Genomic DNA, 27345 nt, shown 5'->3' on the forward strand with positions numbered 1-27345 from the left:
GAAAAGAGTAATTTCCTCTCTGTGGTCAGTAAACAAAGTTTAATGTAGAAATATATTTATAAAAGATGTAACTTTGCTTTCTGACTAGAGTAAACTTTAATCAAATCTGTATGGGATTTTAATGACAGATTCTTTAAACTATAGAAATATTTTATGGCCAAGTGTCTTGTAGGTCATAACACACACACACACACACACACACACACACACACACACACACACACACATATTACGATAAACCTGCTTTTCATCAAGACAAGAAAGTTTAAGAAACAATGTGCAATATTTTTAAATATTCCAACATCAGTATTTTTATATACATGGACACAATTACACCACATTTGAGTATCTCAACAGTAAGTAATCACTTCACATAGAAAGTCTTACTTACTTATATTAAGATTCATGACTCAGTAATTGCTGCTTTACTTGCAGAGTTTGTGTTGTTATATTTTCAAAGCACTGAGGATAATTAGAATAGAGCAATTATTATTGTTCACTTAGTATTCATTCTGTTGTTGAAATATCATATCTGATTGCTATGTCGATCAAACTCTATGTGCCTTATCAGGATTATCATACATCACTGATAATCTTCAGAATATCAGTCATTGTTTTCTTTTTGTTATTGGTGTAACTACCATTTAATTATCTGTTGGGCAAGTATGGAGAAACCTGCTATGAAAATAATCACAGTTTGTTGTGAGCATGTTATAGTAGTTTATGTAGGCACTGTCAACCTTGTTGATTGCCCTAAGCTGTCAGTCATCATTGTCATTTATATAGTTGTTTTATAGTAACTTTATGACTTTTACATATAATGTTATGTATTATAATGTGGATAATTGGAGGGAGTGATCAAAAATGAAAACACATCCAAGTAAAGATGGAGTGAGAAAAAGAGGAGAAATATAATATTCCTAGATGACAACAGTGACAGAGACAAACAGAAAGGGAAGAGACTCTTGAGTTTTCAGAACCTGGAGTCCCTCCATCTGGAAAAATAAACAGAGAAAGGACACAGTAAATGAATCTTATTAAAAGACTATATGTATTCATATTTCACTCCTTGCCAGTCTTCTCTTTCACTCCTTTCTTGTCTCTTCATTCCTTCTATTTACACTGTTTCTTCTTCACTACTTTGCTACATTTTTTTTGTTTTTATTCTCTCATCAAGACCAATCTATCTTTGTCACTATTAGGCATCTCTTTTAGTGTTTTGTTCCCTGATCTTATACTATTTAACTGCTCACTCTTCTTGTTTCAGTATTTCTCAAGTTTCATTGTTTTGTATATTGTTATTTTTTCATTACTGTGCTGCTTTCCAACTTCCCATGCCATGTCATGTCTTTCTAGTTTGTTATTCTGGGTAAGTTTCCTACTGAATTCTTTAAAGAACCCTTCCTTTGTAACTCCTTTAAAATGAACAAAGTTCTGATAACTTGTGAATCTGTTGTCTTTCAGTATGTACCCATCAATATGCTGCTTCTTAGGAAGTAGGTTGTTTCCCCTTTCTCTCTCTCTCTCTCTCTCTCTCTCTTTTGTTGGGGTAGTAGATATGACAGTGTGAACCATTCTCAAACAAGTAAAAAAAGTTTGACATGCTATAAAACAAATTTCTTTCAAAATATTTCCTTTTGCATATCAAAGTAGACTGATTTCTGCACATAATAAAGTATAAGCTCATAGCCATTTCTGGAAAATGAGGAAAAAGAGAATAAGTGAATGTAATGTACGGAAACTTCACCATTCTTGCACAAGAGCTAGCAAATACTGTTTTAATTTGCGAAGTGAATCATCCAATATTACAGGTGTCATTCACGCATTTCACTATTTGTACTCAAATATTTAAGACTTTCTTGTCCTACATGGATGACAAACTATCAGCAGTCATTTATCTTCAAAATTTGTTGTTAAAAAAATTTTTTTGAGGCTGGTATCATTCTATGTGACACCTAGAATTGGTTCTGATTCATACACAATCTACATCTAAATACGTACTCTGCAAACCACTGTCAAGTACATGGCAGAGCGTGTATATAATATTTGCGTTACTATCCAGCCATTTACATCTAAAAGTTTTGATAGTGAGAACAATATTTTATGCATGGAGAAAACTGTAGCAGTTGGGATGAAAGACAATAGCTATTTAAAGATTAATGAAGGACACAAGTTTAAAATCTTTTTAGGACAATATTGTGTAATATTGAGCAGTGGAGAGAGATGTTGCAAGTAATTTTCCGCAAGTTGTTACAGTGAATTCTTTTATTTATTCATAATTATTCTAGCAGAAAAGAGTCAGTGATTTATAAGCAGAGAACCTGGTCAAACTTTCTAGATTCATTTGCTACTTGGATGTGGTATGTTCGCACTGTCAGATTCTATTCTGATTAATTGTTACAACCATAAATCATGAAAATGTTTTTTAAGTAAAATTGTAACTAAGAGTTGGTAAACTTTTAAAGAACTAGAGGATTGATGTTTTCTGTACTGTGTCCACCTTGTTATCAATAAGATTTTTTCATAGTTCAGATAATGCAAATGTAATTTGCTTTCTGTTGTAGGTACTAAAGTTATATCAGTAGGCCAAAATATTTACGGAAATACTGGTGACTGGATCATAGCCCTTTAGAGTGCTACCGTAATTTTCTTGAAATGTTGAAATGCTATGGTGTAACAAATGTTGCAGTAATTGCTTCTCATTTTTCACCTGTTTCTCTTCCTGTGGACAAGTGTAGGTTGTTTGTTGGCATATTGAATCTTTCTGTTATTGGCTGCTTTTCTTCCTCTTTAGCATGAACGTGAGACTGATTTGCATTGTTATATTCATAGTTTGAATATCGGTTAACTTTTCCAATATTAGTGAGCATGCTACAGAGTTTCTGTTTTTTGCATATATTTAATGGAACTGTGGCAGCCCACGAAGTTCTCTACCAGTTGTTTCAGTCTCACAGTGACTACATATTAATCAATTATTATTGTATTCACTAACTGTGGTATTGTGTAATAGAACGCAATAAATGTTTTGATATTTGTGGTACACAAAGTTAAAAATGTACATTGTTTCATTCATGCAGAAAATTGCAGTAGGCACTGTTCACAAATATTCATGAGAAGGGTTAAATGCGTTTCTTTACTTATCACCTTCCTTGAAATTGATTTATTTTCCATAATCTTAATGAAATCTGTTTTCATGTCATTAAAGACTTGTCTTCATCTTTGCACACTCATTTCTTCAGTTACAAAAGCACTTTCATTCATAACATCTTGTTGGTTATCAAAATAGGTTTTGACCCCATATTTGTAGTTTGCACCATATGGAAATAAGACATCCACAGAATTATTAATATGATGTAGCTCACTATCTGATTTCCTAGATTAAAACTGATCAATCCTTCTGACAGATTGTAGAAGTATAGCTTGTTAGCACTCCTACATTTTAATAACTGTGCTGTGCCATCTGAACTACCCATACATACTTTACTGGAACTTTTAGTGCTCATCACCTACTCTCTAAATAGGTGGTAAGCTTAAATTTTCTTTCTGCATTGTGTTTTAACCAGTCCTGTGTTCATTTTGATGGTGCATCCATGTAAAACAGTAAGTGTTACTTAAGAGATTAAGCAAGCAGAAGAGTGTGAGCCCAGTCACCAGAAACAGGGAATTTGAATGGCTGTTTGATCATTAGCAATTATTGTACACTATGTGTTCATGATATGAATTTCAATTCTGCCATAAACTTAACTTTTTGTCATCAGGAGGGACCAGATAAGGGAAGACTTTTTGTGTCAGAAACTGTCACAATACAAAATGTTTCCATTTGTTTAAAGGAAGCATAATCATAAGACTGACATAGATTCACATAATTTATATTTTACAATTAGGTTTTAATGAAAGGCTGTTGGACATGTGACTGTGATACACTCAGGTGGTATCTAATGTCAAAACTTTCGCCAATATCACACAGCTGTAACAGTTTGCATACTGGAGCAGAAGTGTAATAATGAGACTGAATCATATATTTTTATTTTTTGTTTCTGTTTTTTTTTTTTTCTTTTTCTGAAAGGTGTGAGGATTAAAGACTTATTTATGTAGAATAATTTAAATAGCTGTTCTTTGAGTACATTCAAAAAGTTAAATGACTGAATAAATACAGTTGTGTAATGTCCTCTAATGTTGTAATGTACTTGTACTTTGTGGTCTCCCTGAATAATAGCAACATATGAGACAGTATAGCTTACCAGCTTAAAATGAAATGCTTGTGTAAATAACTTACTGTTATTGGGTATCTGTTTAATATTGATGCTATTAGTAATTGAGTTGCCAAGTATGTGTCAGTGATAGGGTAAAACCATTGTAAAAATAATTTTGTTTAGCAAGACTGACAGCACAGTGAAGTTTAGGATAAAGTAGTAACTGTAACTAGTAACCAATCACTGTGTGTAGTTTACTTGATTTTTTTATAATGAGAAAGTTTAACTCTATTTATAACTGTGTATTACCTGATTCTTCATTTATTCCAGAAATCCTGTGAATTCTGTAGCATATTGATGGTTTGGGTAGAACAACATTAAAATTTATGAACTTCTTATTTAAAACTTATACACTTTTGCTGTAGAATATTGGGAAATTATTGGAAATGTTGTTATAATTTTCTGTAAATTGGTTTTGGACATATTATATGAGAAACAGCTAACACACTTTGTAGGTATTCAGTTGCATTAGCAAAATACAGTGTGCTGAGTGCCTATTTGAATACAGTGGTGAGTTAACCAGTTAGTTTTTATAATGCATTATTTAGCAAAGGATATGCAAGTTTTAGTTGTAAGATCAATACTTACTTATTGTAGGATTGTATGACCGACTGAACTAATATCATGGGCATTTTTCAGAGGAGTACTACTTGTTCTAAGATGCAGTTTGATACAGTTCACATGAGCAAAAGCACTTGTTAAAGAAAAAAGAACTTAATGTCCAGCATATATTTCAATAATTTAATTTGTGCTAGAGTTTGTGTTTGCTTGTTGTTACAATCCTCATTAAGATTTGTCAGAACTTTAATGAAAATGTCTCTCTTTTTGGGTTTTGATTACTTTTTAAATGGTTCTCATACTGCAGAACAGAACAGTATTACTCCTCTGTGAATCTTGAATTTCTTTGTGTATTGTTTTTAGCATTAAATATTTTATTGAATTGCTGTGATTTATCTAGACTGAGTATTGTGAATGCTCAACAGACAAAAGATTTGAACCTGAGCTACACAGTACCACTTGCATTTCCTGACGTACGTAAAACAGAGAACAGACTGATAGCATGCTTGTCTTATATTCAGTTATCCCATGAAATCTGCTTGGCATTTTCATATGCAATGGTTTTGAAGTGTGCTGAGACATCAGAGTAAATGTATCCACAGAAATATCAGTTCCACAGAGCATACAAACTTTATATCTTTGCAGCAATCATGATTATGAGTGGGACCTGTTTGTAACGTAAAATATGTAATTGTTACCATCCCATAATTTCCAAAAGAAGAACTTTTATTGTTTATCTTAACAAGAAATTTCTAGTTGTTACAATTTCACATTTTGTCTAAAAATCTAATCTCAGTGTTTCAGACATAATTTGTAATCCTTCTGAGTTGAAATCTATATACTTGCTTTAATCTGTCCGCTAACAGAATAAAAGTTTGTTCTGTGAAGTGCAAAAGTTATTAATAATCAAGCAGATTTCTGGGATGACCAGACTCTAGTCAGTGAAAAGCACTTTCATTGTTAGGTCCTTATTTTCACAGATATACCTCTCACAGCAATACCAAGCTTCTTTTGTATAAATGTTACTTGTTTTGTTGATTAGAGGACTTGCAATTTTTATAGGACTATATTTAAAAGTAGATCAAAACTGGATCATGGCACACAAAGTTGAGGTTTCTGTTACTGCAAATTCTTTAAAGTGTATAATGTAGGAAATAAATTGAAATAATATTATATTAACAGAGAGAGACTCAATATATATGTTTTAATTATTACTATTATTTTGTACAAAATCTTCTTATTTAAAGATGTGTTAAATGACATTGTTGTCAGAAAATGTTATAATTCTGCAGCCACTATTCAAAACACACAGAGAGAAGACTGAAATATATCTAATGTTTACTATTTCCAATTTCTTTACATAATCTCTCATGTCACTTTCACATTTGTCCTAGAACTGTGGAAACATGCACTTTGGGGAAGTAATGGCAGAGTTTTAGATCCTTCAAATTTGCTTGAATTGTGTTAATGTAAAGACTTTTAAAAATTGTGGGTGATAAACTGATTTTTAAAATTTAAGCCTGTTTGCACATGTAATTTACAATATACAGGTTACTGCTTGACATGTTGGCTTGGGTTCCAAGACAGTAATTAAAATATTAACAGTTGACTGCTTAAGTTAAATGTTGAGTGCACTTTGGTAATTTCATTTCTGCTTATGGAATATTTTGTTTGCAATTGCTCCTCCTTAACTTGTAATCTGTACTGACATTTCATTTAACTGAAACTTTTTAGGTGACCAGTCTTTCCACAATATCTTGTACACTAAAAATGAATCTCTTCTTTCCTTGCTGTTAGTTTATCTTCATTTTAATTATTTTTCACTAATTTCATTATTTTAGTTTTTGTATAACTTTATCTCGTCCACCTCTTTACCTGAGCAATCATAGTGTCTTCACAGCCACTCAGTTTCAGTTCCTCATACTGCCATGGATTTATTCTTGTTATGAGGGCTGGAATGTGGTAGACACACTCATGTGAGGCCAACAGAGAAGCTACTTGAATACGAACTAGTTACACTGTGGTGTACAAAGCTGAAACAATTGGCAAAACAGTGCACTAAACTTGTTCCCCTCCATACTATATCCAATGATGTTAGCTTAGGATGACAGTTTGACCTTTCAGCATTGTGGTCTTTGTGACCTTATCATGGTTTTATTTGGTTTCAACTTATTTTCATTGCACAAAATTTATGCAGAAGAAAATGACCTTCTATGAAGTGCTTTGTTTTGGGCATCTGTTTAGACTGTTCACATTTGCAGAAAGAGATTTATATGGTTGTTAACTAATTGTGTGCACTATTGCCCTTTCTTTCATGCTACATTCTGAGTTGTTGAAGGTAGATATGTTTGTCTGATTCTTCTTCACAGTGCCTGGCTGCTAATTAGATGTTTATATAGAAATTTTGTTTAAGACATACTGACATGCTAGTGAACTATATCTTAAAGAGGATGTGGTTACAAAGACACGGGGGAACAACTCTTTAACTCACACAAAGGAAAAAAATAGTGACTTTTAGTTTACTGAGGGCTTAGGCCAGTAAAATAAGACAAAAATCACATATCAAACTGGTGAACTATAGACCGAGCTGATGCATTCTAATTAGACAAAATTTCATGTCCATCTATGTAGTTTAAGATCACACTTCATCATTATTATCTTTTTTGTCAGTAATAGTCATGTAAAGATAACTGAGGAGCTACTTGATTGAAAAGTGGTGTCTCCAGTCTTGAAATATGACAATGGCTGGGAGAGCCCCCTCCATATTCGCATCCAGTGATGCCTGTAGGCTGAGGATGACATGGGCCTTCCAGACCTATTTGGACGGAGTTTAGTTTAGTTTTTTAATACTCATATAAAATCAGAGATCAAAGCGCTAACCATTATTGCATGGAACCATAATTCCAGACCTATTTGGACGGACTTCCGTTTTTTAATACTGATATAAAATTTAGAGATCAGAGTGCTAACTGTTACACCATGGAACCATAAGCTAAAACAGTTTTAGTGGTTATACATAAATTACTCCATACAGTCTATTGAATATATCAGGGAAAAAATATGATACACCAATGACAAAAGATCTAGGAAATGTGGCTGAGTACGTGCAAGTTCCTTGCTACATTAGAATCAACAGTGTATATCACTTAGCTTTTGTTCTATAGAACTATCATGGGGAACAGCTTGGTGATCCTAATGTCCCTTCAGATTATTTGTTTCCCATCAAGAAAATCATTACCATAACTTGCTGGAACCTAGTAGTACGGCTGTTCACTGTATACTGCATCTCAGATGTTTTCTATTCTATTTCTATCTATATTTTTCAGATAGTAATTCAAGCACACATTTACAAATTAGGCAAATTTTCTTGGAATAAATTATAAGGGTAGCAAGTTTCTGTTGTAGAACTTGCCAATTTTCTAAATAATATCATAATAATAAGATAATGGAAAGTTCTAGTTGGAATATAAATAATGGGACATGTAATGGCAACAACTCGTGATGTAGGCGAGATGTTGAACAACTAATATGCACAGAAACAAGACTGAAAAAGTTGCTAAGCTTCTGATACAGGGTGCTAAAATGTCTGGAATACGTTAGTGAGATGTGGTAATATTTGTGTACAAGAAAAGGAAGAAGGAAAATGGGAAAAGGTGCACATAGGCCAATAAGAGAGAAAACAGAGTAAAACATCATATCATTGTTTTAGTCTTGTTTATGTACAGATTGACTGCTCAGTGCATCAAATATATGATGAGTTTTTATCTTTATTCCTTCCATTACCTGGAAAAGTATGACATATAACAACAGTTTTTTAGCAGTGTGAAAGATGAGAAATCATACATGTGTATTACAAAGATCTATATAGTTTTGCTCATTCTTTACAACTAAGAATTTTTATAAATTGTGTGCTCATTTAGCACCTAACTGATTAGACTGAATTTCATCCATAGGAAGGTAGCATACTTTCAGGATAAATAGTGCAATTTTATTTGAAAATATGATTGTGACAGCTTTATTATATTCTCTCTTCGTATAAACGTGTTGCCTTTTTATGGGCCCTTCTGTGTGAAAAGCAATTGTCTTCAACAGGTTACAAAGTATTTGATTTGAAAGAGAGAGAAATCACACTGTAGAGATCAGTCTCATGCTTTATCACATGTGTTTTCTATTTATTGATCTGACGGATGTACTATATAGCTGTTGCTTCATAGTGCTTGCAGAAAAGCATAAAACTGCTACGAATGAATGCATGAACCAAATACTATTCACATTATTATGTGTTGTCACTTGTGACTCATTACTTCATGAGTGAAGGCAGTTGATACTGAGGTCTGAGTCAGACTGATACTTAAGACTACATACAGCTAGATACAGGACAATTTACCAGCTTGAAATGCAAGATGAGGTTTGTAGATACAAGTAAAAGAAAAAGTAATCTTGAAACAAGAGCCCCTTTCTTTTGATCACATAATTATACAAACCTTCACCTGCTCTTCATTTCGTTTCTTCCAAAAAGGAAAGGAGCATTCAGCACCAGAAGTTGTAGAAAGAGGCCTGATTTTGTGTTTGTGGAGATTTTGCTGCACTCAGTCAATAAGAATTTATTATTCCTTGTTAGAAGTGACCTATAAATAGTGAGATAAGGTAGTTTATTCACTGTATGCTTATAGGTCCTCTCACGTGCACACTGAATTTTATTTTTCTGTTGTTACTTGCATTTTATAAAAAAATCATTCACCATTAATTGCTTATATATGGCAGCTGAAACTTACTGACAAAACCTATACTATTCACAATTGACTTGCACTCTGTTGGACTTAAGCAGTTAAAACTGTCATACAAAAATTAAATTGAATTAGAATGTTAAAGCTAAGAGAGTTTACACGTGATGAGTTATACCTGCAAAAGTTTAATGTGCCTTCAAATGTTAACCAATAATACTATTTCTTGTAAACAGTTCAAACATTCCTTCGCTGCATACAATAGAAATTTGGAAAGTTACTGGATAAGTACAAATCCCAAGTTACAAATAAATGATAATGAAGACACAATATTTGTTTAAAAAATAAGTAATTACTCTTTTCATATGCATGGTACAGTTCCAGGCAAGGAAAAATATTTATTATTTGATAGTAAGCAAGAGCTGGCCTTAGCAGAAAATGTACCCACTTGAGAGAAATTTCCCTTATGAGTGGAGAATATTATTAGTCACTCATTATAAAATTTCTTTACAGATTGATTGTGAAAGTTTCATGCTTATGCTTGGAGATCTTTCCACTTTTAATTATTTACTTATCACAAGTAGACACACTAAAATATTTTCCTGTGGTATTTTTCTTGCCATGGCTACCTAAATTGCATTTGATGGTTTTTTGTGACCAGGCATACACTTCACCCTCTGTTAGCTTACTGGTAATTTTTACAATGGAAATGTCATGTTGTCTTACTACAATATTACAAAGAATTTCTTATTTATCTCTCTTTTGGATAACAGTGGACCAATAGGAATCTGACTTTAAATTTAATTTTGGTCCTTATTGATGCTGTGGGATTATATTTCAATGAAAGACAAAGTGCTTCATTTCTTCCATAACTTGACACCTTCTTTGGCAATACACAGGAAATTTAAAACAAATTAGATGTCAAAGAAAAAGGGAAGCATTATGTGATATGTTGAGTGCTAACAGATTTTTATGAGTTGCAGTTGTTTCAAAGAAAATGCCTTTTGCATACTGCACATCAAAATTTTTATTTTTATTTATGCACCCAGACACTTTTTCTCATCCCGCAGTTTGCTTAGATGCAGTGAATTAGAAGTTACCTGACACCCACTGTAGATTCCTTGTAAAAAAGGCAAAACACGTATGGGCGCATAAATAAAAATAAAAATTTTGATGTGTGGCATGCAAAAGGCATTTTCTTTGAAACAACTGTAATTTATATACAGCTGCTGCGGAAATGGTCACTCCAAGAAACGTGTTAACAGATGTTTGTTTTGTTTTCATAGTTCTTTTGATGTAATGACAAGTATGCAGATTTGATATTAAATAATGAATCGGTATCAATATGATGGTTGAGCTAAGGAAAAAAGACCAAAGTACATTTGCATCACATCACACTGTTACTATTGAAGTTTTTGAACTGTAATTTCTCTTTACATTTGGATCGAATTTCTTGCTGAAAGTGGTCTATACATTTCTTTTGCTTTAATACCTGATTTTAAGATTACGATTGATCAAAGATAGGGGTGATTGATTATGTATCACAATTTTATGTTAAAAGACTGAGTTTATAGATGAGTGTTATAGTGACTATAGAGTTTGAGGTATATTACTTATTGTAGCAGTTACTCAACATAAAAGTATGTTGGATATTGTTTTGTTATCTGCACATCTCAAATTCAGAAATAAATGGCCAAATTATTCAGTGGTCTTCAATGTCTACCTCATAAAACAATACCATAAGCTATTGTGAGAAGTGCTATCTGCTGAAATCGATGATATTTTGTACATAATGATGACAGATTTCATGGAAACTATTTTCTAATATACACAAACAATTTTAATTATGACACTATATAGGAAAAAGAAAACATAAAAATGTTGCATGATGTGATTGATGAGGACACTATTTGTAAATTCGTGTGCTGCACAATAGAGTGTGTAAATACTGGGAGCTACTTCTATTATCAAGTTAATGTGTTTCTGAACACATTTTACACTTGAAATTAATTTCAGTTTGCTGCCCATAACATCAGTCTTGAAAGGTTATTTATGACAATTATATTGAAATTACTGAGTTTCTGTCTGTTGAAATTCTGAAAAGAATGATTTGAGTGAATGTTTTTCATTCTTTTTCTAAAGTTGTAAAAAATTAGGGTGGTTCGTCCTGTGAAGATGGATACCAACACAATTGGAAATGCAGTCTATGTGATGTGTATTTTTGGGTGTGTACCAGATGTGAAAAACAGCTTAAACAATAGGAAAATTAGAATCATGACTGAGATTCAAAATGTGAGCATTGTGATGGGCTGCAAGATAATAATATTAGTTGGAGACTCAGCTCAGAATAATCTGTTTAATATTCAGTCTATCCTGCATGAAGTATAATGTTTTATATTCTTTCGGTTTACACCCAACAAAATTGCAGTAAAGAATTTGCAACTGCATTGAAATTCATAATTTATTAGAAAAATAAGACCATGTTACCACTACCTGCCTCTTGGTGTAACTGTGTTTTTCATTATAACTAATTTATATTTTATCAATCAGACATTTCAGTATTTATTATTACTGTCTTCACAATAATCACCTCAGCAGAAAAACTGAGAATTTCTGGAGAACAAATGTGTTCTGTAGAAAAACAGAGAAAAAACTTTTAGTACTATTACAACATTATAATTTCTGACATAGGAGAACTGTTGTATTTGATTGTCATTTACAATGGATTAATAAATTTATATTTTATTCACTGTGTAGAAACAGTTTGTTATTTAGTATTAAGGTTTATCTGCTGCAGATTAAATTGAGCTGAGCTCTGCATTGTTGTTTGACAATTTTTAAGTCAACTTGTGCCTTAACATTGTATCATGAGTTCATCCACATTTGCAGCATAGTTCACTTTAAGTTGCATGTCCTTCATTTATCACTCTTTGCTGAAAATCAACTGGCCTTGCTCAGATTAATAGAGCAGATTTTGCAGCTGTGTGGTTACTGTTGACTTAACACTGATATCAGCATCAGAAAACATGTTACACTCAAAAGAACAAAATAAATTTCTCTTTGCTGTTGTGTAAAGTGAAATATATATTTCAGATGATACTTTGTCACTTGCCTTGTGTTGGTTCATAGATATTAGCTGAAGACAGTCTCACCATAAGCATTTTCTTAGGTCACTAGCAAAAATAAATGAATTTTCTTTGTGTACTGGAAACTACGTATGTCAAATGATAGTTCTGCTAATTTGCAGACTTATCAACAGTTAAAATGTTTGCTAGTCATAAGAAATAATAAAGTATATGACAAAAAAGTAAGAGTATTAAGGCTGAATTTCATGGTTTCTCACACAGCAAAATAATTCTCAAAAATATTTAATTATTGCGATGACTGACAGGAAAGAGTGCAGAATCATTTGCAGTTGTTGTTGTTCATTAAAATAAGCACAAAAAACACACTCAGATGTGCTGCATGTCAAAGTATTGTTCTTTGTGAAAGCCTGCCAAAATAAACAAGATTAAATGATAAATATATATAATTATTTTTTTTTTTTTTACAAAAAAACCACTTCTACGTCTGTTTCTGTTTCCAACTTATTTACTGTGGTAAATCATCTCTGTTTGTCTGTTTTTTTATGGGGTATCTATTTTGTGCTGAAATGAAACATACTTTGTGAGTAGCAATACCTTGCGTTATTTTATGTTGGCTTGCAAGACTTAGGTTACCTAATTCAGTGAATTTTAAATTTATATTCAAACAGGAACATTATTTTGTTTTAATATGTTTTTAATGTTGATTGACACCATAGTTATTGTTGCTGGATATATTTTTATGGCTTTAAATAAAATATTTGGTTTTTAAGCAAATGTTTTAAATTTCCAGTGTGTAAAAACAGTTAAACTGCAGTCTCACTGGGCTTAAGAGGAATATTTGTAGGAACAATTATACTATCTTTATTGTTGGATAAAGGCTGATTTTATTGTAATAATGAATATTAATTACACATTATTTTTAGAAAATTAATGACTCTTGCACTGCACTTTGTAATGCAAATAAATGTTTGACATGAGAATCTTCTTGTTTATTTATTTTGAAATTTTGACATGAGAATGTATGTGTTTTTTATTTAGAAATATATTACATTTTCACCTTACAAATAAGCAAACACGATTACCCTTGTGTGTAGCTGAGTGGAATAAAGCACCCTCTTCCAGGACAGGGGGAGATGCTCTGGCCCCCAGTCAAATTTGTCACATGGATTAATGAGAGGGACCAGTGTGCAGGCCAGGCTAGTTCCCAAGCCTTGCCTCAGATACACAATGCAGAAGTACTGAAAAACAATGTCACTTTGACCATGTGATTACACTAGATGCAGACAAGGGATACATAGATTCCTCTTGGCAGAGGAACTGGCTGTAGCTTTAAAATGCCTTTGAGAGCAGTGACCCCATCATAATATATATATATATATATAATATATATAAAATTAATAGAGGGAAACATTCCATGTGGGAAAAATATATCTAAAAACAGAGATGATGTGACTTACCAAACGAAAGCGCTGGCACGTCGATAGACACACAAACATACACACAAAATTCAAGCTTTCGCAACAAACTGTTGCCTCATCAGGAAAGAGGGAAGGAGAGGGAAAGACGAAAGGATATGGGTTTTAGGGGAGAGGGTAAGGAGTCATTCCAATCCCGGGAGCGGAAAGACTTACCCTAGGGGGAAAAAAGGACGGGTATACACTCGCACACACACACATATCCATCCACACATATACAGACACAAGCAGACATATTTAAAGATATGTCTGCTTGTGTCTGTATATGTGTGGATGGATATGTGTGTGTGTGCGAGTGTATACCCGTCCTTTTTTCCCCCTAGGGTAAGTCTTTCCGCTCCCGGGATTGGAATGACTCCTTACCCTCTCCCCTAAAACCCATATCCTTTCGTCTTTCCCTCTCCTTCCCTCTTTCCTGATGAGGCAACAGTTTGTTGCGAAAGCTTGAATTTTGTGTGTGTATATATATAGTATGGTTGATTCTCCACAAAACTGGAAACATAGCATTGAAGTTCCAGCCTTGTGTTGGTTGGATAAAGGTCATTGTACAGGAAGAAGGAAATAATAGAATTCAATTAGTAAGACTGGAGTTTTACTGTCACAACAAAACAGAGGGGCAGATTTACAGATAACCTATGCAGATGATATAACAGAGACAATGTATTTCTAAGACTTCAGTGTTTGCTGGTGATATGAGCAAACTCAGTAGATATCTGGGCTATTTATGTAATGCAACAGAATTGATATATAATTAACCTCAAATTGACCAATAAGCAACAATAAACTTTGGAAGTACTGAATAAACTTGACAGTAGGATGCAAACTTACACTTATCTGAGAGTATCAGACAATAATATTGCAAATTTATTATTTTTTCCCCTTGTTTAGCATTATATGTTAATGAAATTTTCAGTTGTGAGTGATAGACAAATAGTTAGATGGTTGGCATCCATAGGTGTTACAGTGCATCATCCACTTTGGTCTGACAGGAGTATCAAATAGTGAAGATGGCTGCTGAGGCAATCACATCCTGTTATGCTTGAATGTATCACATCTGTTTCTTCTCAGGGCTATTCTGGGATTTTAGATAGTTGAGTGTCTTTCCAAAATTTATTTTACATTTATAGCTCCAGGTGAGCTACTGAATAATGACAACAGCTCTTGTATATGAAATTGTATTAAGTTTGGAGAGACCCATTACATCTGCCAATGCATTCCCTGCGTTTCCACACCACAATGGTATTCATTGCAACCAGACTTTTTTGTCTGCGTCATGGAATTTTTCGTTTATTCCTTGCAGTGAAGTTTATCACCACAGACTGGAGGTGCCGTATAATTTGAGATCACTAATATGGCTGCTTTTGAGACACTTATGAATACTGTGTCAGTAAATTATGATAATTTGCAAGTAAGCTGTGTCAGTGTAGTTATTATAGCATCAAAATGTGTATAATCATTCCCTGGTGTGAAATATGTAGTGTGTTCAGGCACCAGTTCATGCAGTTTTCTGTCTTTGGGACACATCAGTATAAACATGTAATCCATCATTTCCTAGACATCAAGAGACAATGATTTCTGGTGCAGAAACTGGAGTAACTGGATAAATTTCTGCTAATTCATTGTATTAGATATAAATCAATGTGGTATAGCTCAAAGTCGGTCAGTTGGAGACAGAAGCTTACATACTTTGCATTATATTGTAGTTTTTTTTTTCTTTCTGTTGTTACTTTTTGGACAACGCCTTCTTGTGCTCATAGTATCTGGCCATAAATTGAAGAATGGTGAAGATACTTTAAGTCTGGTAGGGTTGTGAACTTCTTGTACATTTTGAAAGAAAATTCAGACATTCCAATCTCTGATTGACAATTTTAATTGGCTGAGGAAGGGGGTGATCAGCTTGGTTCTGAACATATTCCAATTTGTTAACATTTCATTGAAGTGGAGTAATAATTATTCCACTGCAGTATTTGTTAACAGAATTTCATACATTTTCTACTTGGTATTTACCATGTTGTCCATCCCCATTTGGTGCCAAAATCTATCAGCAGGATGCAAAGTCTGTAGTAAGCTCTTTTAGTATGTTCCATTTTTTTGTACATAATCTGTGTCAACAGCAATGTCCAGGTTCTTAGTGTTCTTTTCTGGTGGGAAAGAAGAAACATCTAACATGATAATTGTTTTGTTCAACAGCATTTGGAACTCAACAGTACATTCAAAATGGAAGAAAAGCTATTATCAGAAAGGTATTTAATATTCTGTTGCAAACTATCCTCTCAAAAACAATTTGAGGACATGGGATGAAGACAGATGGCTGTATAGTTAGAGGTCACTTATTTATTTCCAGATTTATAGATGTCTCACTATTACACATTTCATTGTTTTTGTAAGTACACCTTATTTTGTCAACTGGTTCCATAGGTAGCTCAAGGAGGTTGCTACCAAGCCAGCACAAAATTTTAATAATTTGGTTTGAAATACTAACAAACAGAAGAGTTACTGCTTTTCAGTGACCTAATGATCTTTTGAGATATGTAGCAACTGATTTACCAAAATTGATATATGCTGGAGAAAGTCCAGTAGATCTGTTTTTGTTTGTTATTTTTGTCCTCGTGTTTTCAGCTGCTGTTATGAATTTATTGGCCAATGTTTTAAATTTAGCACCATTTGTCTTGTTGTTATGTTATTAGGGAGTTGAATATCATATGCCTTACTTACTGCATACATGTCATGCCAATCAGTAAAGAATCTCAATTGCTTATAATCATCGACGACGTCACACAGATACGTGTATGAAGGCTAAAAAGACAGTCTGCTCTGAGACAATGAAGTGAATGATTGTGTTACAAGGAAGCTTGAGGTCTAGTAAGACAGCAGTTCAGAATTGAGCCACTATGGCCTGTGGCAATTATGGGGAAGGTGGGCATGATGTATTCATGCCTGCATTGTTCTATCTCACATTGACTTCATCAGGAGAATACTCTATTTGAAAACAAGTTTCGCCATCTGGGGGCCTTCAGGTACCAGTGGCAACATTTGCAGGTGCTTCAGTAATTGTGAATGAAGAGAACACGCCACTCCAAAATGTTGATCCAGCTGAGGAAGACAGAAATACAAGAAAACCTCCGATGGAGGTGGAAGGACAGACCAAGCAATTAGAAAGTGTGAACCCAAGTAATAGGTTGCAGAACATATCAACTGTACCTCCAGTACTACTCCAACAGCAACACAAGAAGCAATTGTAAACACACAGCAACAGTGGAATTGGTAGAACCATATGATAGGGGCCAAATAGTGTCTTTATGGAAAGCAAGGACAGGAATGCTAAAAGGTTGCATCCAATGTCATTTGGCAAACTTCTGCATTGGTTGGAAGCTAGTGTGAACAATGTAGCTCCTGCTGGGAATAATATAGTCAGGATTGAAGTTTGCTTGTCTTAACTATGAACTATCTAGTACCAAGTCCAGTTTTTTCAATGAATACTCTGGAGGTGTACATTCTCTAATACATGAGTACAAGACAGGGAATCATTCAAAATATCTTGATGGACCTATTGTAACAAGAAGTATTAAGAGTCATACTAATAAATGAAGCCCACTATATCATGTATGTTCCTGTAGAACACACGCAATATAATACTTTTCATTTATTAGTATATTGTTCTACCAAGAAGTGAGGAAGAATCATTTAAAGTGTAATATTGTTTGGGATTAAAATTTTGTTAGTCAGAAGGTACCATAAGAAGAGTGAAGAGAATGAGAATATCATAGACACTTCAACGTATAATTAATTTTATGCCTTAGAGGTTACTTGACTGTGTGTACATCATGAAGTTCCCCACCCTGCAGAGCTGTATGTCAGGTGGGTTATGCAGTCTTATAGATATTTTCACTATGGCTATGGCAGCAAACAATGCTATTGCCAGCAAAGATGTGTGCACTGTACAGGTGTATGACAGTGTGAACTGTGACAAATTGATTCCCAGAATCTATATACATTGGTCACAACTCGAATGAACATTGCTGCACTGAGTTCGTTGGGAGGAACATATCAAACAAACTATGGCATTTGAAGGCAGAACTTAACAGGCATTCCATTGAGAGGCATGGGGGTAAAACTTACACAAATGTGGCAGCAGCATGTGCAGTAAACCCACACACCCACAAGGTCTTCCTAGTGTTACCACACACACAACCTGCAGAAATACTCTGAACACTACACAACTGAAAAATTACCACTTGCAGATATGTATGTTCACCAGAAAGTCCCATTGTCTTAGCCAGCATATGCTCCTTTATCATTCACCACTGCTTTGGCAGCAGGTATTCGGATTCCCTCATATTACATGAAGGAACAGCCTCAGCACTACCAGTGTTTAGAAGGACATAAGACAGAGAATTTCCAGATGTGCACAGTATGGCATCTATAAGAAATTGTGGGTGCCAAACCAGTATGATGTGACTCCAATCGGCAGCCATTCCTAACTGCCCCAAACACACAAAGACATCTGAAAGAGAAAAAATTAATGATAAATTTCCTGACAACATCCTGAAAATATTACTAGTGTTATGGCAAGTCAACCCAGTGATGCAGATACAGTACCAGCACAGTGCAGTATTATAAAAGATCTAATCATGACTGCACTTACAGCTTTACAGCTTTCATTCATACTAATGACAAAATACATTAATAATGTATGTGCCATTTCAGAAACATGGATACAATTGGAAATTGTGTTATAAGCATATAGTATGATAAGAAAATATTGGATTGATAACTACAAAAGCAGTGCCATCTATGTGTACCAGGGATGGACATGCGAATCTCATTGATTTATGGTGCTCCTAACAAGTACACAACAAGACAAAATAAGAGAAATAGTGAATGCTATTGACCGTTCAAAGGTAATAATTGGGGTCATGAATGGCCATTACCTCATTTGGGACTCAAATGTTGAAGGCAAAGCTGGAAGGAAACCCACAGAAACAATCCAGATTGATAGACTAGTTGTGCTAAATGATGGAAAATGCATTATAATTAACAGACCTGACCAAAAAAGTGGTGCTATAGATATCAGCTTCGCATCAGCTAATTTTGCACTATGTATTAGCCGGGAGGTGCTACAAGATCCACTCAGGTCTGACCACATACTGATGCTGATAAAATGTCAGAATACCGGAGAAAAGTGGTGAGAAAGTGCTGGCACAGAAGCTGAAAGCCTTGAGGAAGTGTATGACAAACTAGTACATAATATTGAAAGGGCAGCTGAAACCTCAGTCCCACAAAATACTCAGGTCTGACCACATACTGATACTGATAAAATGTCAGAATACCCAAGAAAAGTGGTGAGAAAGTGCTGGCAGAGAAGCTGAAAGCCTTGAGGAAGTGTATGACAAACTAGTACATAATATTGAAAGGGCAACTGAAACCTCAGTCCCACAAAATACGCCCTTTTATGCCTCTGCTAGGCCACCTCCATTTTGGTATACAAAGAATGTGAGGTGGCAACTAAGCAGAGGAGAGAAGCAATCAAAACCTACAAGCGACAAACCACAGAAGGGAATTTTCTTAATTTAAGCCACATACAGGCAAAGACAAAATGCCTGTACAAAAATGAAAAGAGGGAAAGCTGGAAGAACTTACATAATAGCATGTCCACAGGCTCTTCTGTGACTGTTCTAAGGAATAAGATCAAGAGAATAAAAGAATGATGGGGAACATATAGATGCTAACGAAAACCCTTTTAGAAAATATTTTATGCATTTTTGCTGCAGATACAAGACAAAGTCGAACATACAATAGACAGAATGCTCGAATACATGCTGGAGAAGGGACGAATTCTATCACTTGTGAATAAGATGTTGGAATGAATGATTAAACACAAATTAGAATGTTAATGGAATTTTCCATCGGTTCTTAGTAGAACAACATTATTATAAATTTAAAGTACCAGTTTGCTTTTGTTCCAAAGTATTACAAATTAGAAAGATGGATCATGAATCGCAGAATACTGCCCCTTTGAAAAGCTGGTTTTAGAAAGGGTAAAGACATAAATAAAATGCTGGTACCAGTAGTCACTGATGTAGAAGTCACATTCAGTGACGACCAGTATTTGCTTAAGTGTATATGAACATCAGACATGCATATGATAGTGTCCTGTATTGATGGATAAGTTGCAAAATCATGACATCCAATTGTTATTCCTCCACAAGCTACACTGCTTCTTGAGCAACAGCAGCCTGATCATTTCAATGAACAATGAAACAATATGGCAAAGAAGAACAAGTAAATGGTTATTGTAAGGCGTGGTGCTGTCACCATTGGCATTCAATCTATTTACATTAGACCTACATTCAAAGATGAACATATGGAAGACAGAAAACTCCGATATGTGCTGCAGAAAGGACAAACTCATTGAACATATTTAAAAAAAATGGGCCAACCAAACTCATATCAAAGAAATGAAATTCTGCAGTATGATGATGATTTATGTATTTACATTCATAGTGATAGTTTTACTGACAGTTAACAACAGACGAATAATGCTGTGATAATGTTTAATGAACGGCTGAATGCCTCATAAATCATCTATATGCATGTATACCAGACACAGACTTAATGGAGTAAGAAACATATGATTAGGACCTGTCTCATCCTCTGCCAAAACGGCAGTGAAGTACTTAGGGCTTTACATCGATCATAAGCTAACATGGTCACACTGTATCAAGCATGAAATTCAAAAATATGAAGGTACCATAAATATGTTGTGCACTGTGATAGGTGTTCCTTCTTCTCGTCAATGTTTCCCATATATTCATTTCCTCACCAATTCTCTGACAAACCAACTCATTCCTTACCTAATTGTCAACATTCTTCTGTAACACCATATCTCAAATGCTTTGATTTTCTTCTTTTCTGGTTTTTCCACAGTCCATGTTTCACTACAGCATTCAAATAGATTCCAACTAATGCTCTGCTGGTGCAAGCATGTGCTGTTAGAACTATGCAGTAAATACATCAGCACCAAATTCATGTTGAAATGTTTTCACTTTTTACATGACAGCTATTAGCAAATATTAGATAATTCATGTTTAAATGCTATGCAGAAAGGTAATGGTTTAAAAGGAAAATCTTGCCTTTTACTTTGATGCTTTGCCTTTGGGTGAACATATTGTTGTTGCCCCAAATTTGAGCTACTTCAGTTCGCCCTACAATAACGCCTCAGATTATATTACATTACAGATCAGAACTTGAAACTGGAATCTTTGCCTTTTTTGGGCAAGTGTTCTATTGACTGAGCTATCCAACACAACTCACTATCTGATCTCACTGCTTTACTTTTGTCAGTACTTCATCTCCTATCTCCCCAAATACCTAGTGTGACTAGTATTCATGGGAGAAAGGTTATTGTGGAGACATGGTTTAGCCATAGCCTGTTATGCACCTCCCATACATCCAAGATACAATGAGCTGCATTGCAGATGCAAGACTAATCAAGGGGGTACATTCAGGCCACCTAAAGTACCATCCAAATTCAATGCAAAACTTACAGCGATTATAGGAGTTCAAGAAGAATCAATCATTATTTTATCAGATTCCTACTCAGCTATTAAAATGGTATAATGACAGCAACACAAAAAAATTATCACATTTTACACTGTCCAAAGAAAGTATAACTTTTTTGAAACCCAGGAATTGTTTCCCATTGTGCTACATAAGTTTGAAATTTGGCTCAAAGGTGCCTACAGCCTTCCTCTGTAGTGGTGCAAAAGGGTGGCACCATGAAATGTCACCCTTGGACTCGGTGCCATTTCAAACAGCACTGTGTCAACACGTGAAAAAAAGGGCACATTTAAGAAGCTCATGAGAGCTATAAGGTGGATTAATGATGTCACATTGGCACCAAATTTTACCTCAATTCTGGCCAAAGCCATCGTGGATGTTTCTCATGATGAGAAGGTCATCACATCCCGTCTTACTCACATTTCATCCTTACTTTTGACGCCTGTGTGATGGAGTTCAGAACTGTAATGTACACTATTGAAATCATGTGGTTTTCTTATGGACAGCTGAGGAAAACATTTCAGACACATCATGGTTCAGAACTGATCCAGAGAGCCCTCAGGAGGTGGCATAATGGGCATCAAGCAAATTACCCTTTCCCTTGGGCATTGATTCCCCTACATTTCACAGTCGAAAAATATTATTCGCAATGCGATGCACAAGAGGATGATGTTCTTGACAACATTTGTCACACTTGACAGACCCCAGATGTTTTAATCCTACTCTAAGAACATAACGGGGCTGCAGCCCCAGTGAACATGATCTGACCCCTTAGGAGTGCAATGTTTGCTCTGGGTGGAACCACCAGGGATCATATCTCACAATTCAATGAAAATGGAACATGATCCAAAGCAGCATGGGTGTTTATATTTTTCCAACCCTCCTGTTTCACACCCTACTGTCGCATGTCACAAGGGGCGGGCGGGAAGGGGGCTGTGCGACACTGATATGTGCAGGAATAAAACAACAAAGGATCCCTCTAAAAACCTCCAGTTCAATAACATCCTCGATGTGACCCACACACCTTTATAAAATATATACCTGTCAGACTCCAACACCCATTCAGCTGTTTGGTGCCTCCTGAGTACTCTAGCACCTGAGGGCAGGCAACCTCACCAAAAGGGTGTCGAAGGGGTGGCCAGCTGCACTGGCGTCTCTTCCACCATCAGCACTATTTTCTGTGGACAGCACGCTGCCTGTGATGTGACCACCCACTCTCCTGACATGGTGTCCCACCACTCAGCCTGTGGCCTGCCCACAAATGGATGATGCAGCTCAGCTCTCGTTAGCCCAGTGGTGCTGGTCTTGCAGGAGTCGGGGAGTGGAATGTGAGACATTGGGGCTTCATTGGTGCACGCACAGGCACCTCCTACACCACCACTGATGTTGACAGGACCTTCCCTGCTATCAGTGCCTACACCCCCTCCCTGCTGGCCTCTCCTATGTTACTTCTGAATGCCATGGCTCCCCAGCTCCTGCACCACAGCACCACGTCCAATGTTAATATGTCTGTCATCTATGGGGAGCTGGGGTCTTATACCTGCTCTCCAGGAGGGAGAAGACAATGTGCATGTCCACACTTGCACCATTACTGCCCCTGTGTTTGGATTGAAAACTGTTCATGAGCAAGACAAAATGCACCTGACACCATGGACATGTCAACTGTCAGAGTGTCACATGGGAGTCAGCAACAGGGCACTCATCTCCCTCTCCCCCCCCCCCCCCCCCACCACCACCACCACCAAGGAGGGACAGCTGTGGTAACTCACAACTTACTGCACCTCCTCCACTGCAGGCTGCACCATGCATTTCACTCAAGTGTGCAACACTCAGCAGCTCCAGGCAGTTCTAGCAGAGTCTGCTGATCATGGACACCACATCAGTCACTTGCAGCACAAAGCCAGCGGCCCCTAGTGGGCAAATACCCTTTATATTGTCTTAGACTAGCTCCAGCCAGTCTCTCTTGTACATGTTAATAAGCGATTATATTCTGTCATCATTAAACTGACTCAGAAAGAGGTTGTTGGTTTCTTACAACTGCATTTATTATTGTGTTCTAAGTTAAGCACTGGTGATCCCTTGATGTCTCAGAATGTTTACTATCAACCAATCCCTTCTGTTAGTCAAGTTGTGTCACAAATTTCTTGTCTTCCCAGTTCTATTCAGTACTTCCTCATTAGTTATGCAATCTACCCGTCTAATCTTCAGCATTCTCCAGTAGCACCACATTTCACAAGCCTCTATTCTCTTCTTGTTTAAACTATTTAGCATCCATGTTTCACTTCCATACATGACTCACTGCAGAAAAGCACCTTCAGAAAAGACTTTCAGACACTTAAATCCAGATTTGACACTAACAAATTTCTCTTCTTCAGATACACTTTTCTTGTCGGTGTCAGTCTACATTTTATATCTTCTGTATCTGTATTATTTACAGCAGAAAATGAAAGAAAATATATTTTCATAACTAACTGGCACCACAATGGTATACAATTCCTCCTAGCAAATCAGTACTATCTGATTCATTTTTAGTCTTAATATTGCTTTCTGTTAATCACCTGCATAAGAAGGTTGATAAATTGTCCTAACAGTATTTCTACAACTTTGGATGCTTGGACACAGAGAGCTACTCCCTGCCTTGGTGTATTAATGAGCAGATATGATTGCCAAGTAGTCTGTATATAGAATTATTATGCATCATTATTATGAATTGTGCAATGTATTTTAACATTGGGAGTTAATTCACCAGTGAATAAATGAATATCTGCAGCAAATTTAATAGTCAGTGTTCCTATTCAAAATCAACAAAGAGTAGTAAACATTTTCTACACAGTATTTCTGAGGATCAGGGAAATACACATTCCAATTTCGACTCGGAGAACATCAACGAAACGTAAAGTAAGTGAAACTTCATTTTGAACCCTTTGATTATTGTTCTAATTTCCGAGCTTAACATGCTAATGTCACAAACAATGTGAGAGCACCTAAAGACTCTGAGCAACGATGTTTCAATTATCGATACTGCCTTTTGTGACCCTACACTTCTCCAGAAGCCAAGCTAATCTTCTCCGAAGTCTTTCCATTCACATGTCAAAAAATGGAGTCAGTATTCTGAACCACAGTTTATTAAACAGATGGTTCTGTGTTGTATTCGTAAATGTCAGCACCTACCTTCCTTGGAATAGGAATTATTACATTCTTTTTTAGATATTAGAATATTCAGATTGTCTCACACATCTTGTGTATCAGGTGAGTTAGTTTTGTCATGGTAAGTCCTCCCATAGCGCTTAATAATTCTGAGAGACTGTCAACTACTTCAGGTGCCAATTTCAATTATGGTTTACAAATGCTCTATCAAATTCTTCCTGCTGTATTACATCTCCTATCTCATCTTCATCTACTTCCTCCTTCCTTTCCATAATTGTTGTTGTGGTTTTCAGTCCTGAGACTGGTTTGATTCAGCTCTCCATGCTACTCTACCCTGTGCAAGCTCCTTCATCTCCCAGTACCTACTGCAACCTACATCCTTCTGAATCTGCTTAGTGTATTCATATCTTGGTCTCCCTCTACGATTTTTACCCTCCACGCTGCCCTCCAATGCTAAATTTGTGATCCCTTGATGCCTCAGAACATGTCCTACCAACTGGTCCCTTCTTCTAGTCAAGTTGTGCCACAAACTCCTCTTCTCCCCAATTCTATTCAATACCTCATCATTAGTTATGTGATCTACACATCTAATCTTCAGCATTCTTCTGCAGCACCACATTTCGAAAGCTTCTATTCTCTTCTTGTCCAAACTATTTATCATCCATGTTTCACTTCCGTACATGGCCACACTCCATACAAATACTTTCAGAAACGACTTCCTGACACTTAAACCAATACTTGATGTTAACAAATTTCTCTTCTTCAGAAATGCTTTCCTTGCCATTGCCACTCTACACTTTATATCTTCTCTACTTCGACCATCATCAGTTATTTTGCTCCCCAAATAGCAAAACTCCTTTACTACTTTAAGTGTTCTTATTTCCTAATCTAATTCCCTGAGCATCACCCGACTTAATTCGACTACATTCGATTATCTTCGTTTTGAAACTTCCTGGCAGATTAAAACTGTGTGCCCGACCGAAACTCGAACTCGGGATCTTTGCCTTTCGCGGGCAAGTGCTCTACCATCTGAGCTACTGAAGCATGACTCACGCCCGGTCCTCACAGCTTTACTTCTGCCAGTCTCTCGTCTCCTACCTTCCAAACTTTACAGAAGCTCTCCTGCGAATCTTGCAGAACCAGCACTCCTGAAAGAAAGGATACTGCGGAGACATGGCTTAGCCACAGCCTGGGGGATATTTTCAGAATGAGATTTTCACTCTGCAGTGGAGTGTGCACTGATATTAAACTTCCTGGCAGATTAAAACTGTGTGCCCGACTGAGACTCGAACTCAGGATCTTTGCCTTTTGAAGGCAAGTGCTCTACCATCTGAGCTACTGAAGCACGACTCACGCCCAGTCCTCACAGCTTTACTTCTGCCAGTATCTCATCTCCTACCTTCCAAACTTTACAGAAGTTCTCCTGCGAACCTTGCAGAACTAGCACTCCTGAAAGAAAGGATACTGCGGAGACATGGCTTAGCCACAGCCAGGGGGATGTTTCCAGAATGAGATTTTTCACTCTGCAGCAGAGTGTGAGCTGATATGAAACTTCCTGGCAGATTAAAACTGTGTGCCCGACCGAGACTCGACCTCGGGACCTTTGCCTTTCGCGGGCAAGTGCTCTACCATCTGAGCTACCGAAGCATGACTCACGCCCGGTCCTCACGGCTTTACTTCTGCCAGTATCTCGTCTCCTATCTTCCAAACTTTACAGAAACTCTCCTGCGAATCTTGCAGAACTAGCACTCCTGAAAGAAAGGATACTGCGGAGACAAGGCTTAGCCACAGCTTGGGGGATGTTTCCAGAATGAGATTTTCACTCTGCAGCGGAGTGTGTTTCATATCACCACACTTGCTAGGTGGTAGTTTTTAAATCGGCCGTGGTCCATTAGTATACGTCGGACCTGCATGTCGCCACTGTCAGTAATTGCAGACCAAGCGCCGCCACACGGCAGGTCTAGAGAGACTGACTAGCACTCGCCCCAGTTGTACAGCCGACGTTGCTAGGAAAGGTTCACTGAGAATTACGCTCTCATTTGCCAAGACAATAGTTAGCATAGCCTTCAGCTAAGTCAATTGCTACGACCTAGCAAGGCGCCATTTATCCTTTGCTATGTATCTAATGAAGCATGTACAGTAAAAAGACCAATGTTCACCAATTGTGGATTAAAGTTAAGTATTCCAGCAGCTACGTACTTTTCTTTATAGCATTCATTAAGTATCCTGTTTCAGATCTCACGCCATCCTGCGTGAGCTTATAGCGTGCATTTCAGCTTCCTCAAACAACACGGTGTTGGCACTTCTGCCGACACATCATATACAACCTTCTTTCATGATTCTTGAACCAAGTTTTAGCTATGATTAAGTTATGCTCTGTGCAAAATTCTACCAGGCGGCTTCCTCTTTCATTTCTTAGCCCTAATCCATATTCACCTAGTATGTTTCCTTCTCTTCCTTTTCCTACTGTTGATTTCCAGTCACCCATAACAAATAAATTTTCGTCTCCCTTCACTTCCTTAATTATTTCTTTTATTTCATC

The 27345-nt window shown here is 36.2% G+C and overlaps 1 protein-coding gene across 1 annotated transcript in view; it reads left to right on the forward strand.

Annotated features, from left to right (window-relative positions):
- Positions 1-17338, forward strand: part of LOC126199586 (uncharacterized) — a 51077-nt gene extending 33739 nt beyond the window's left edge. The window contains exon 6 of the mRNA XM_049936511.1: positions 17114-17338. Coding sequence (XP_049792468.1) covers positions 17114-17338 — 225 coding nt within the window. The remainder of the gene's footprint in view (positions 1-17113) is intronic.
- The last annotated feature ends 10007 nt before the right edge of the window (positions 17339-27345 follow it).

Source organism: Schistocerca nitens, chromosome 8, assembly GCF_023898315.1.
Source record: "Schistocerca nitens isolate TAMUIC-IGC-003100 chromosome 8, iqSchNite1.1, whole genome shotgun sequence".
Classification (NCBI taxonomy): domain Eukaryota; kingdom Metazoa; phylum Arthropoda; class Insecta; order Orthoptera; family Acrididae; genus Schistocerca; species Schistocerca nitens.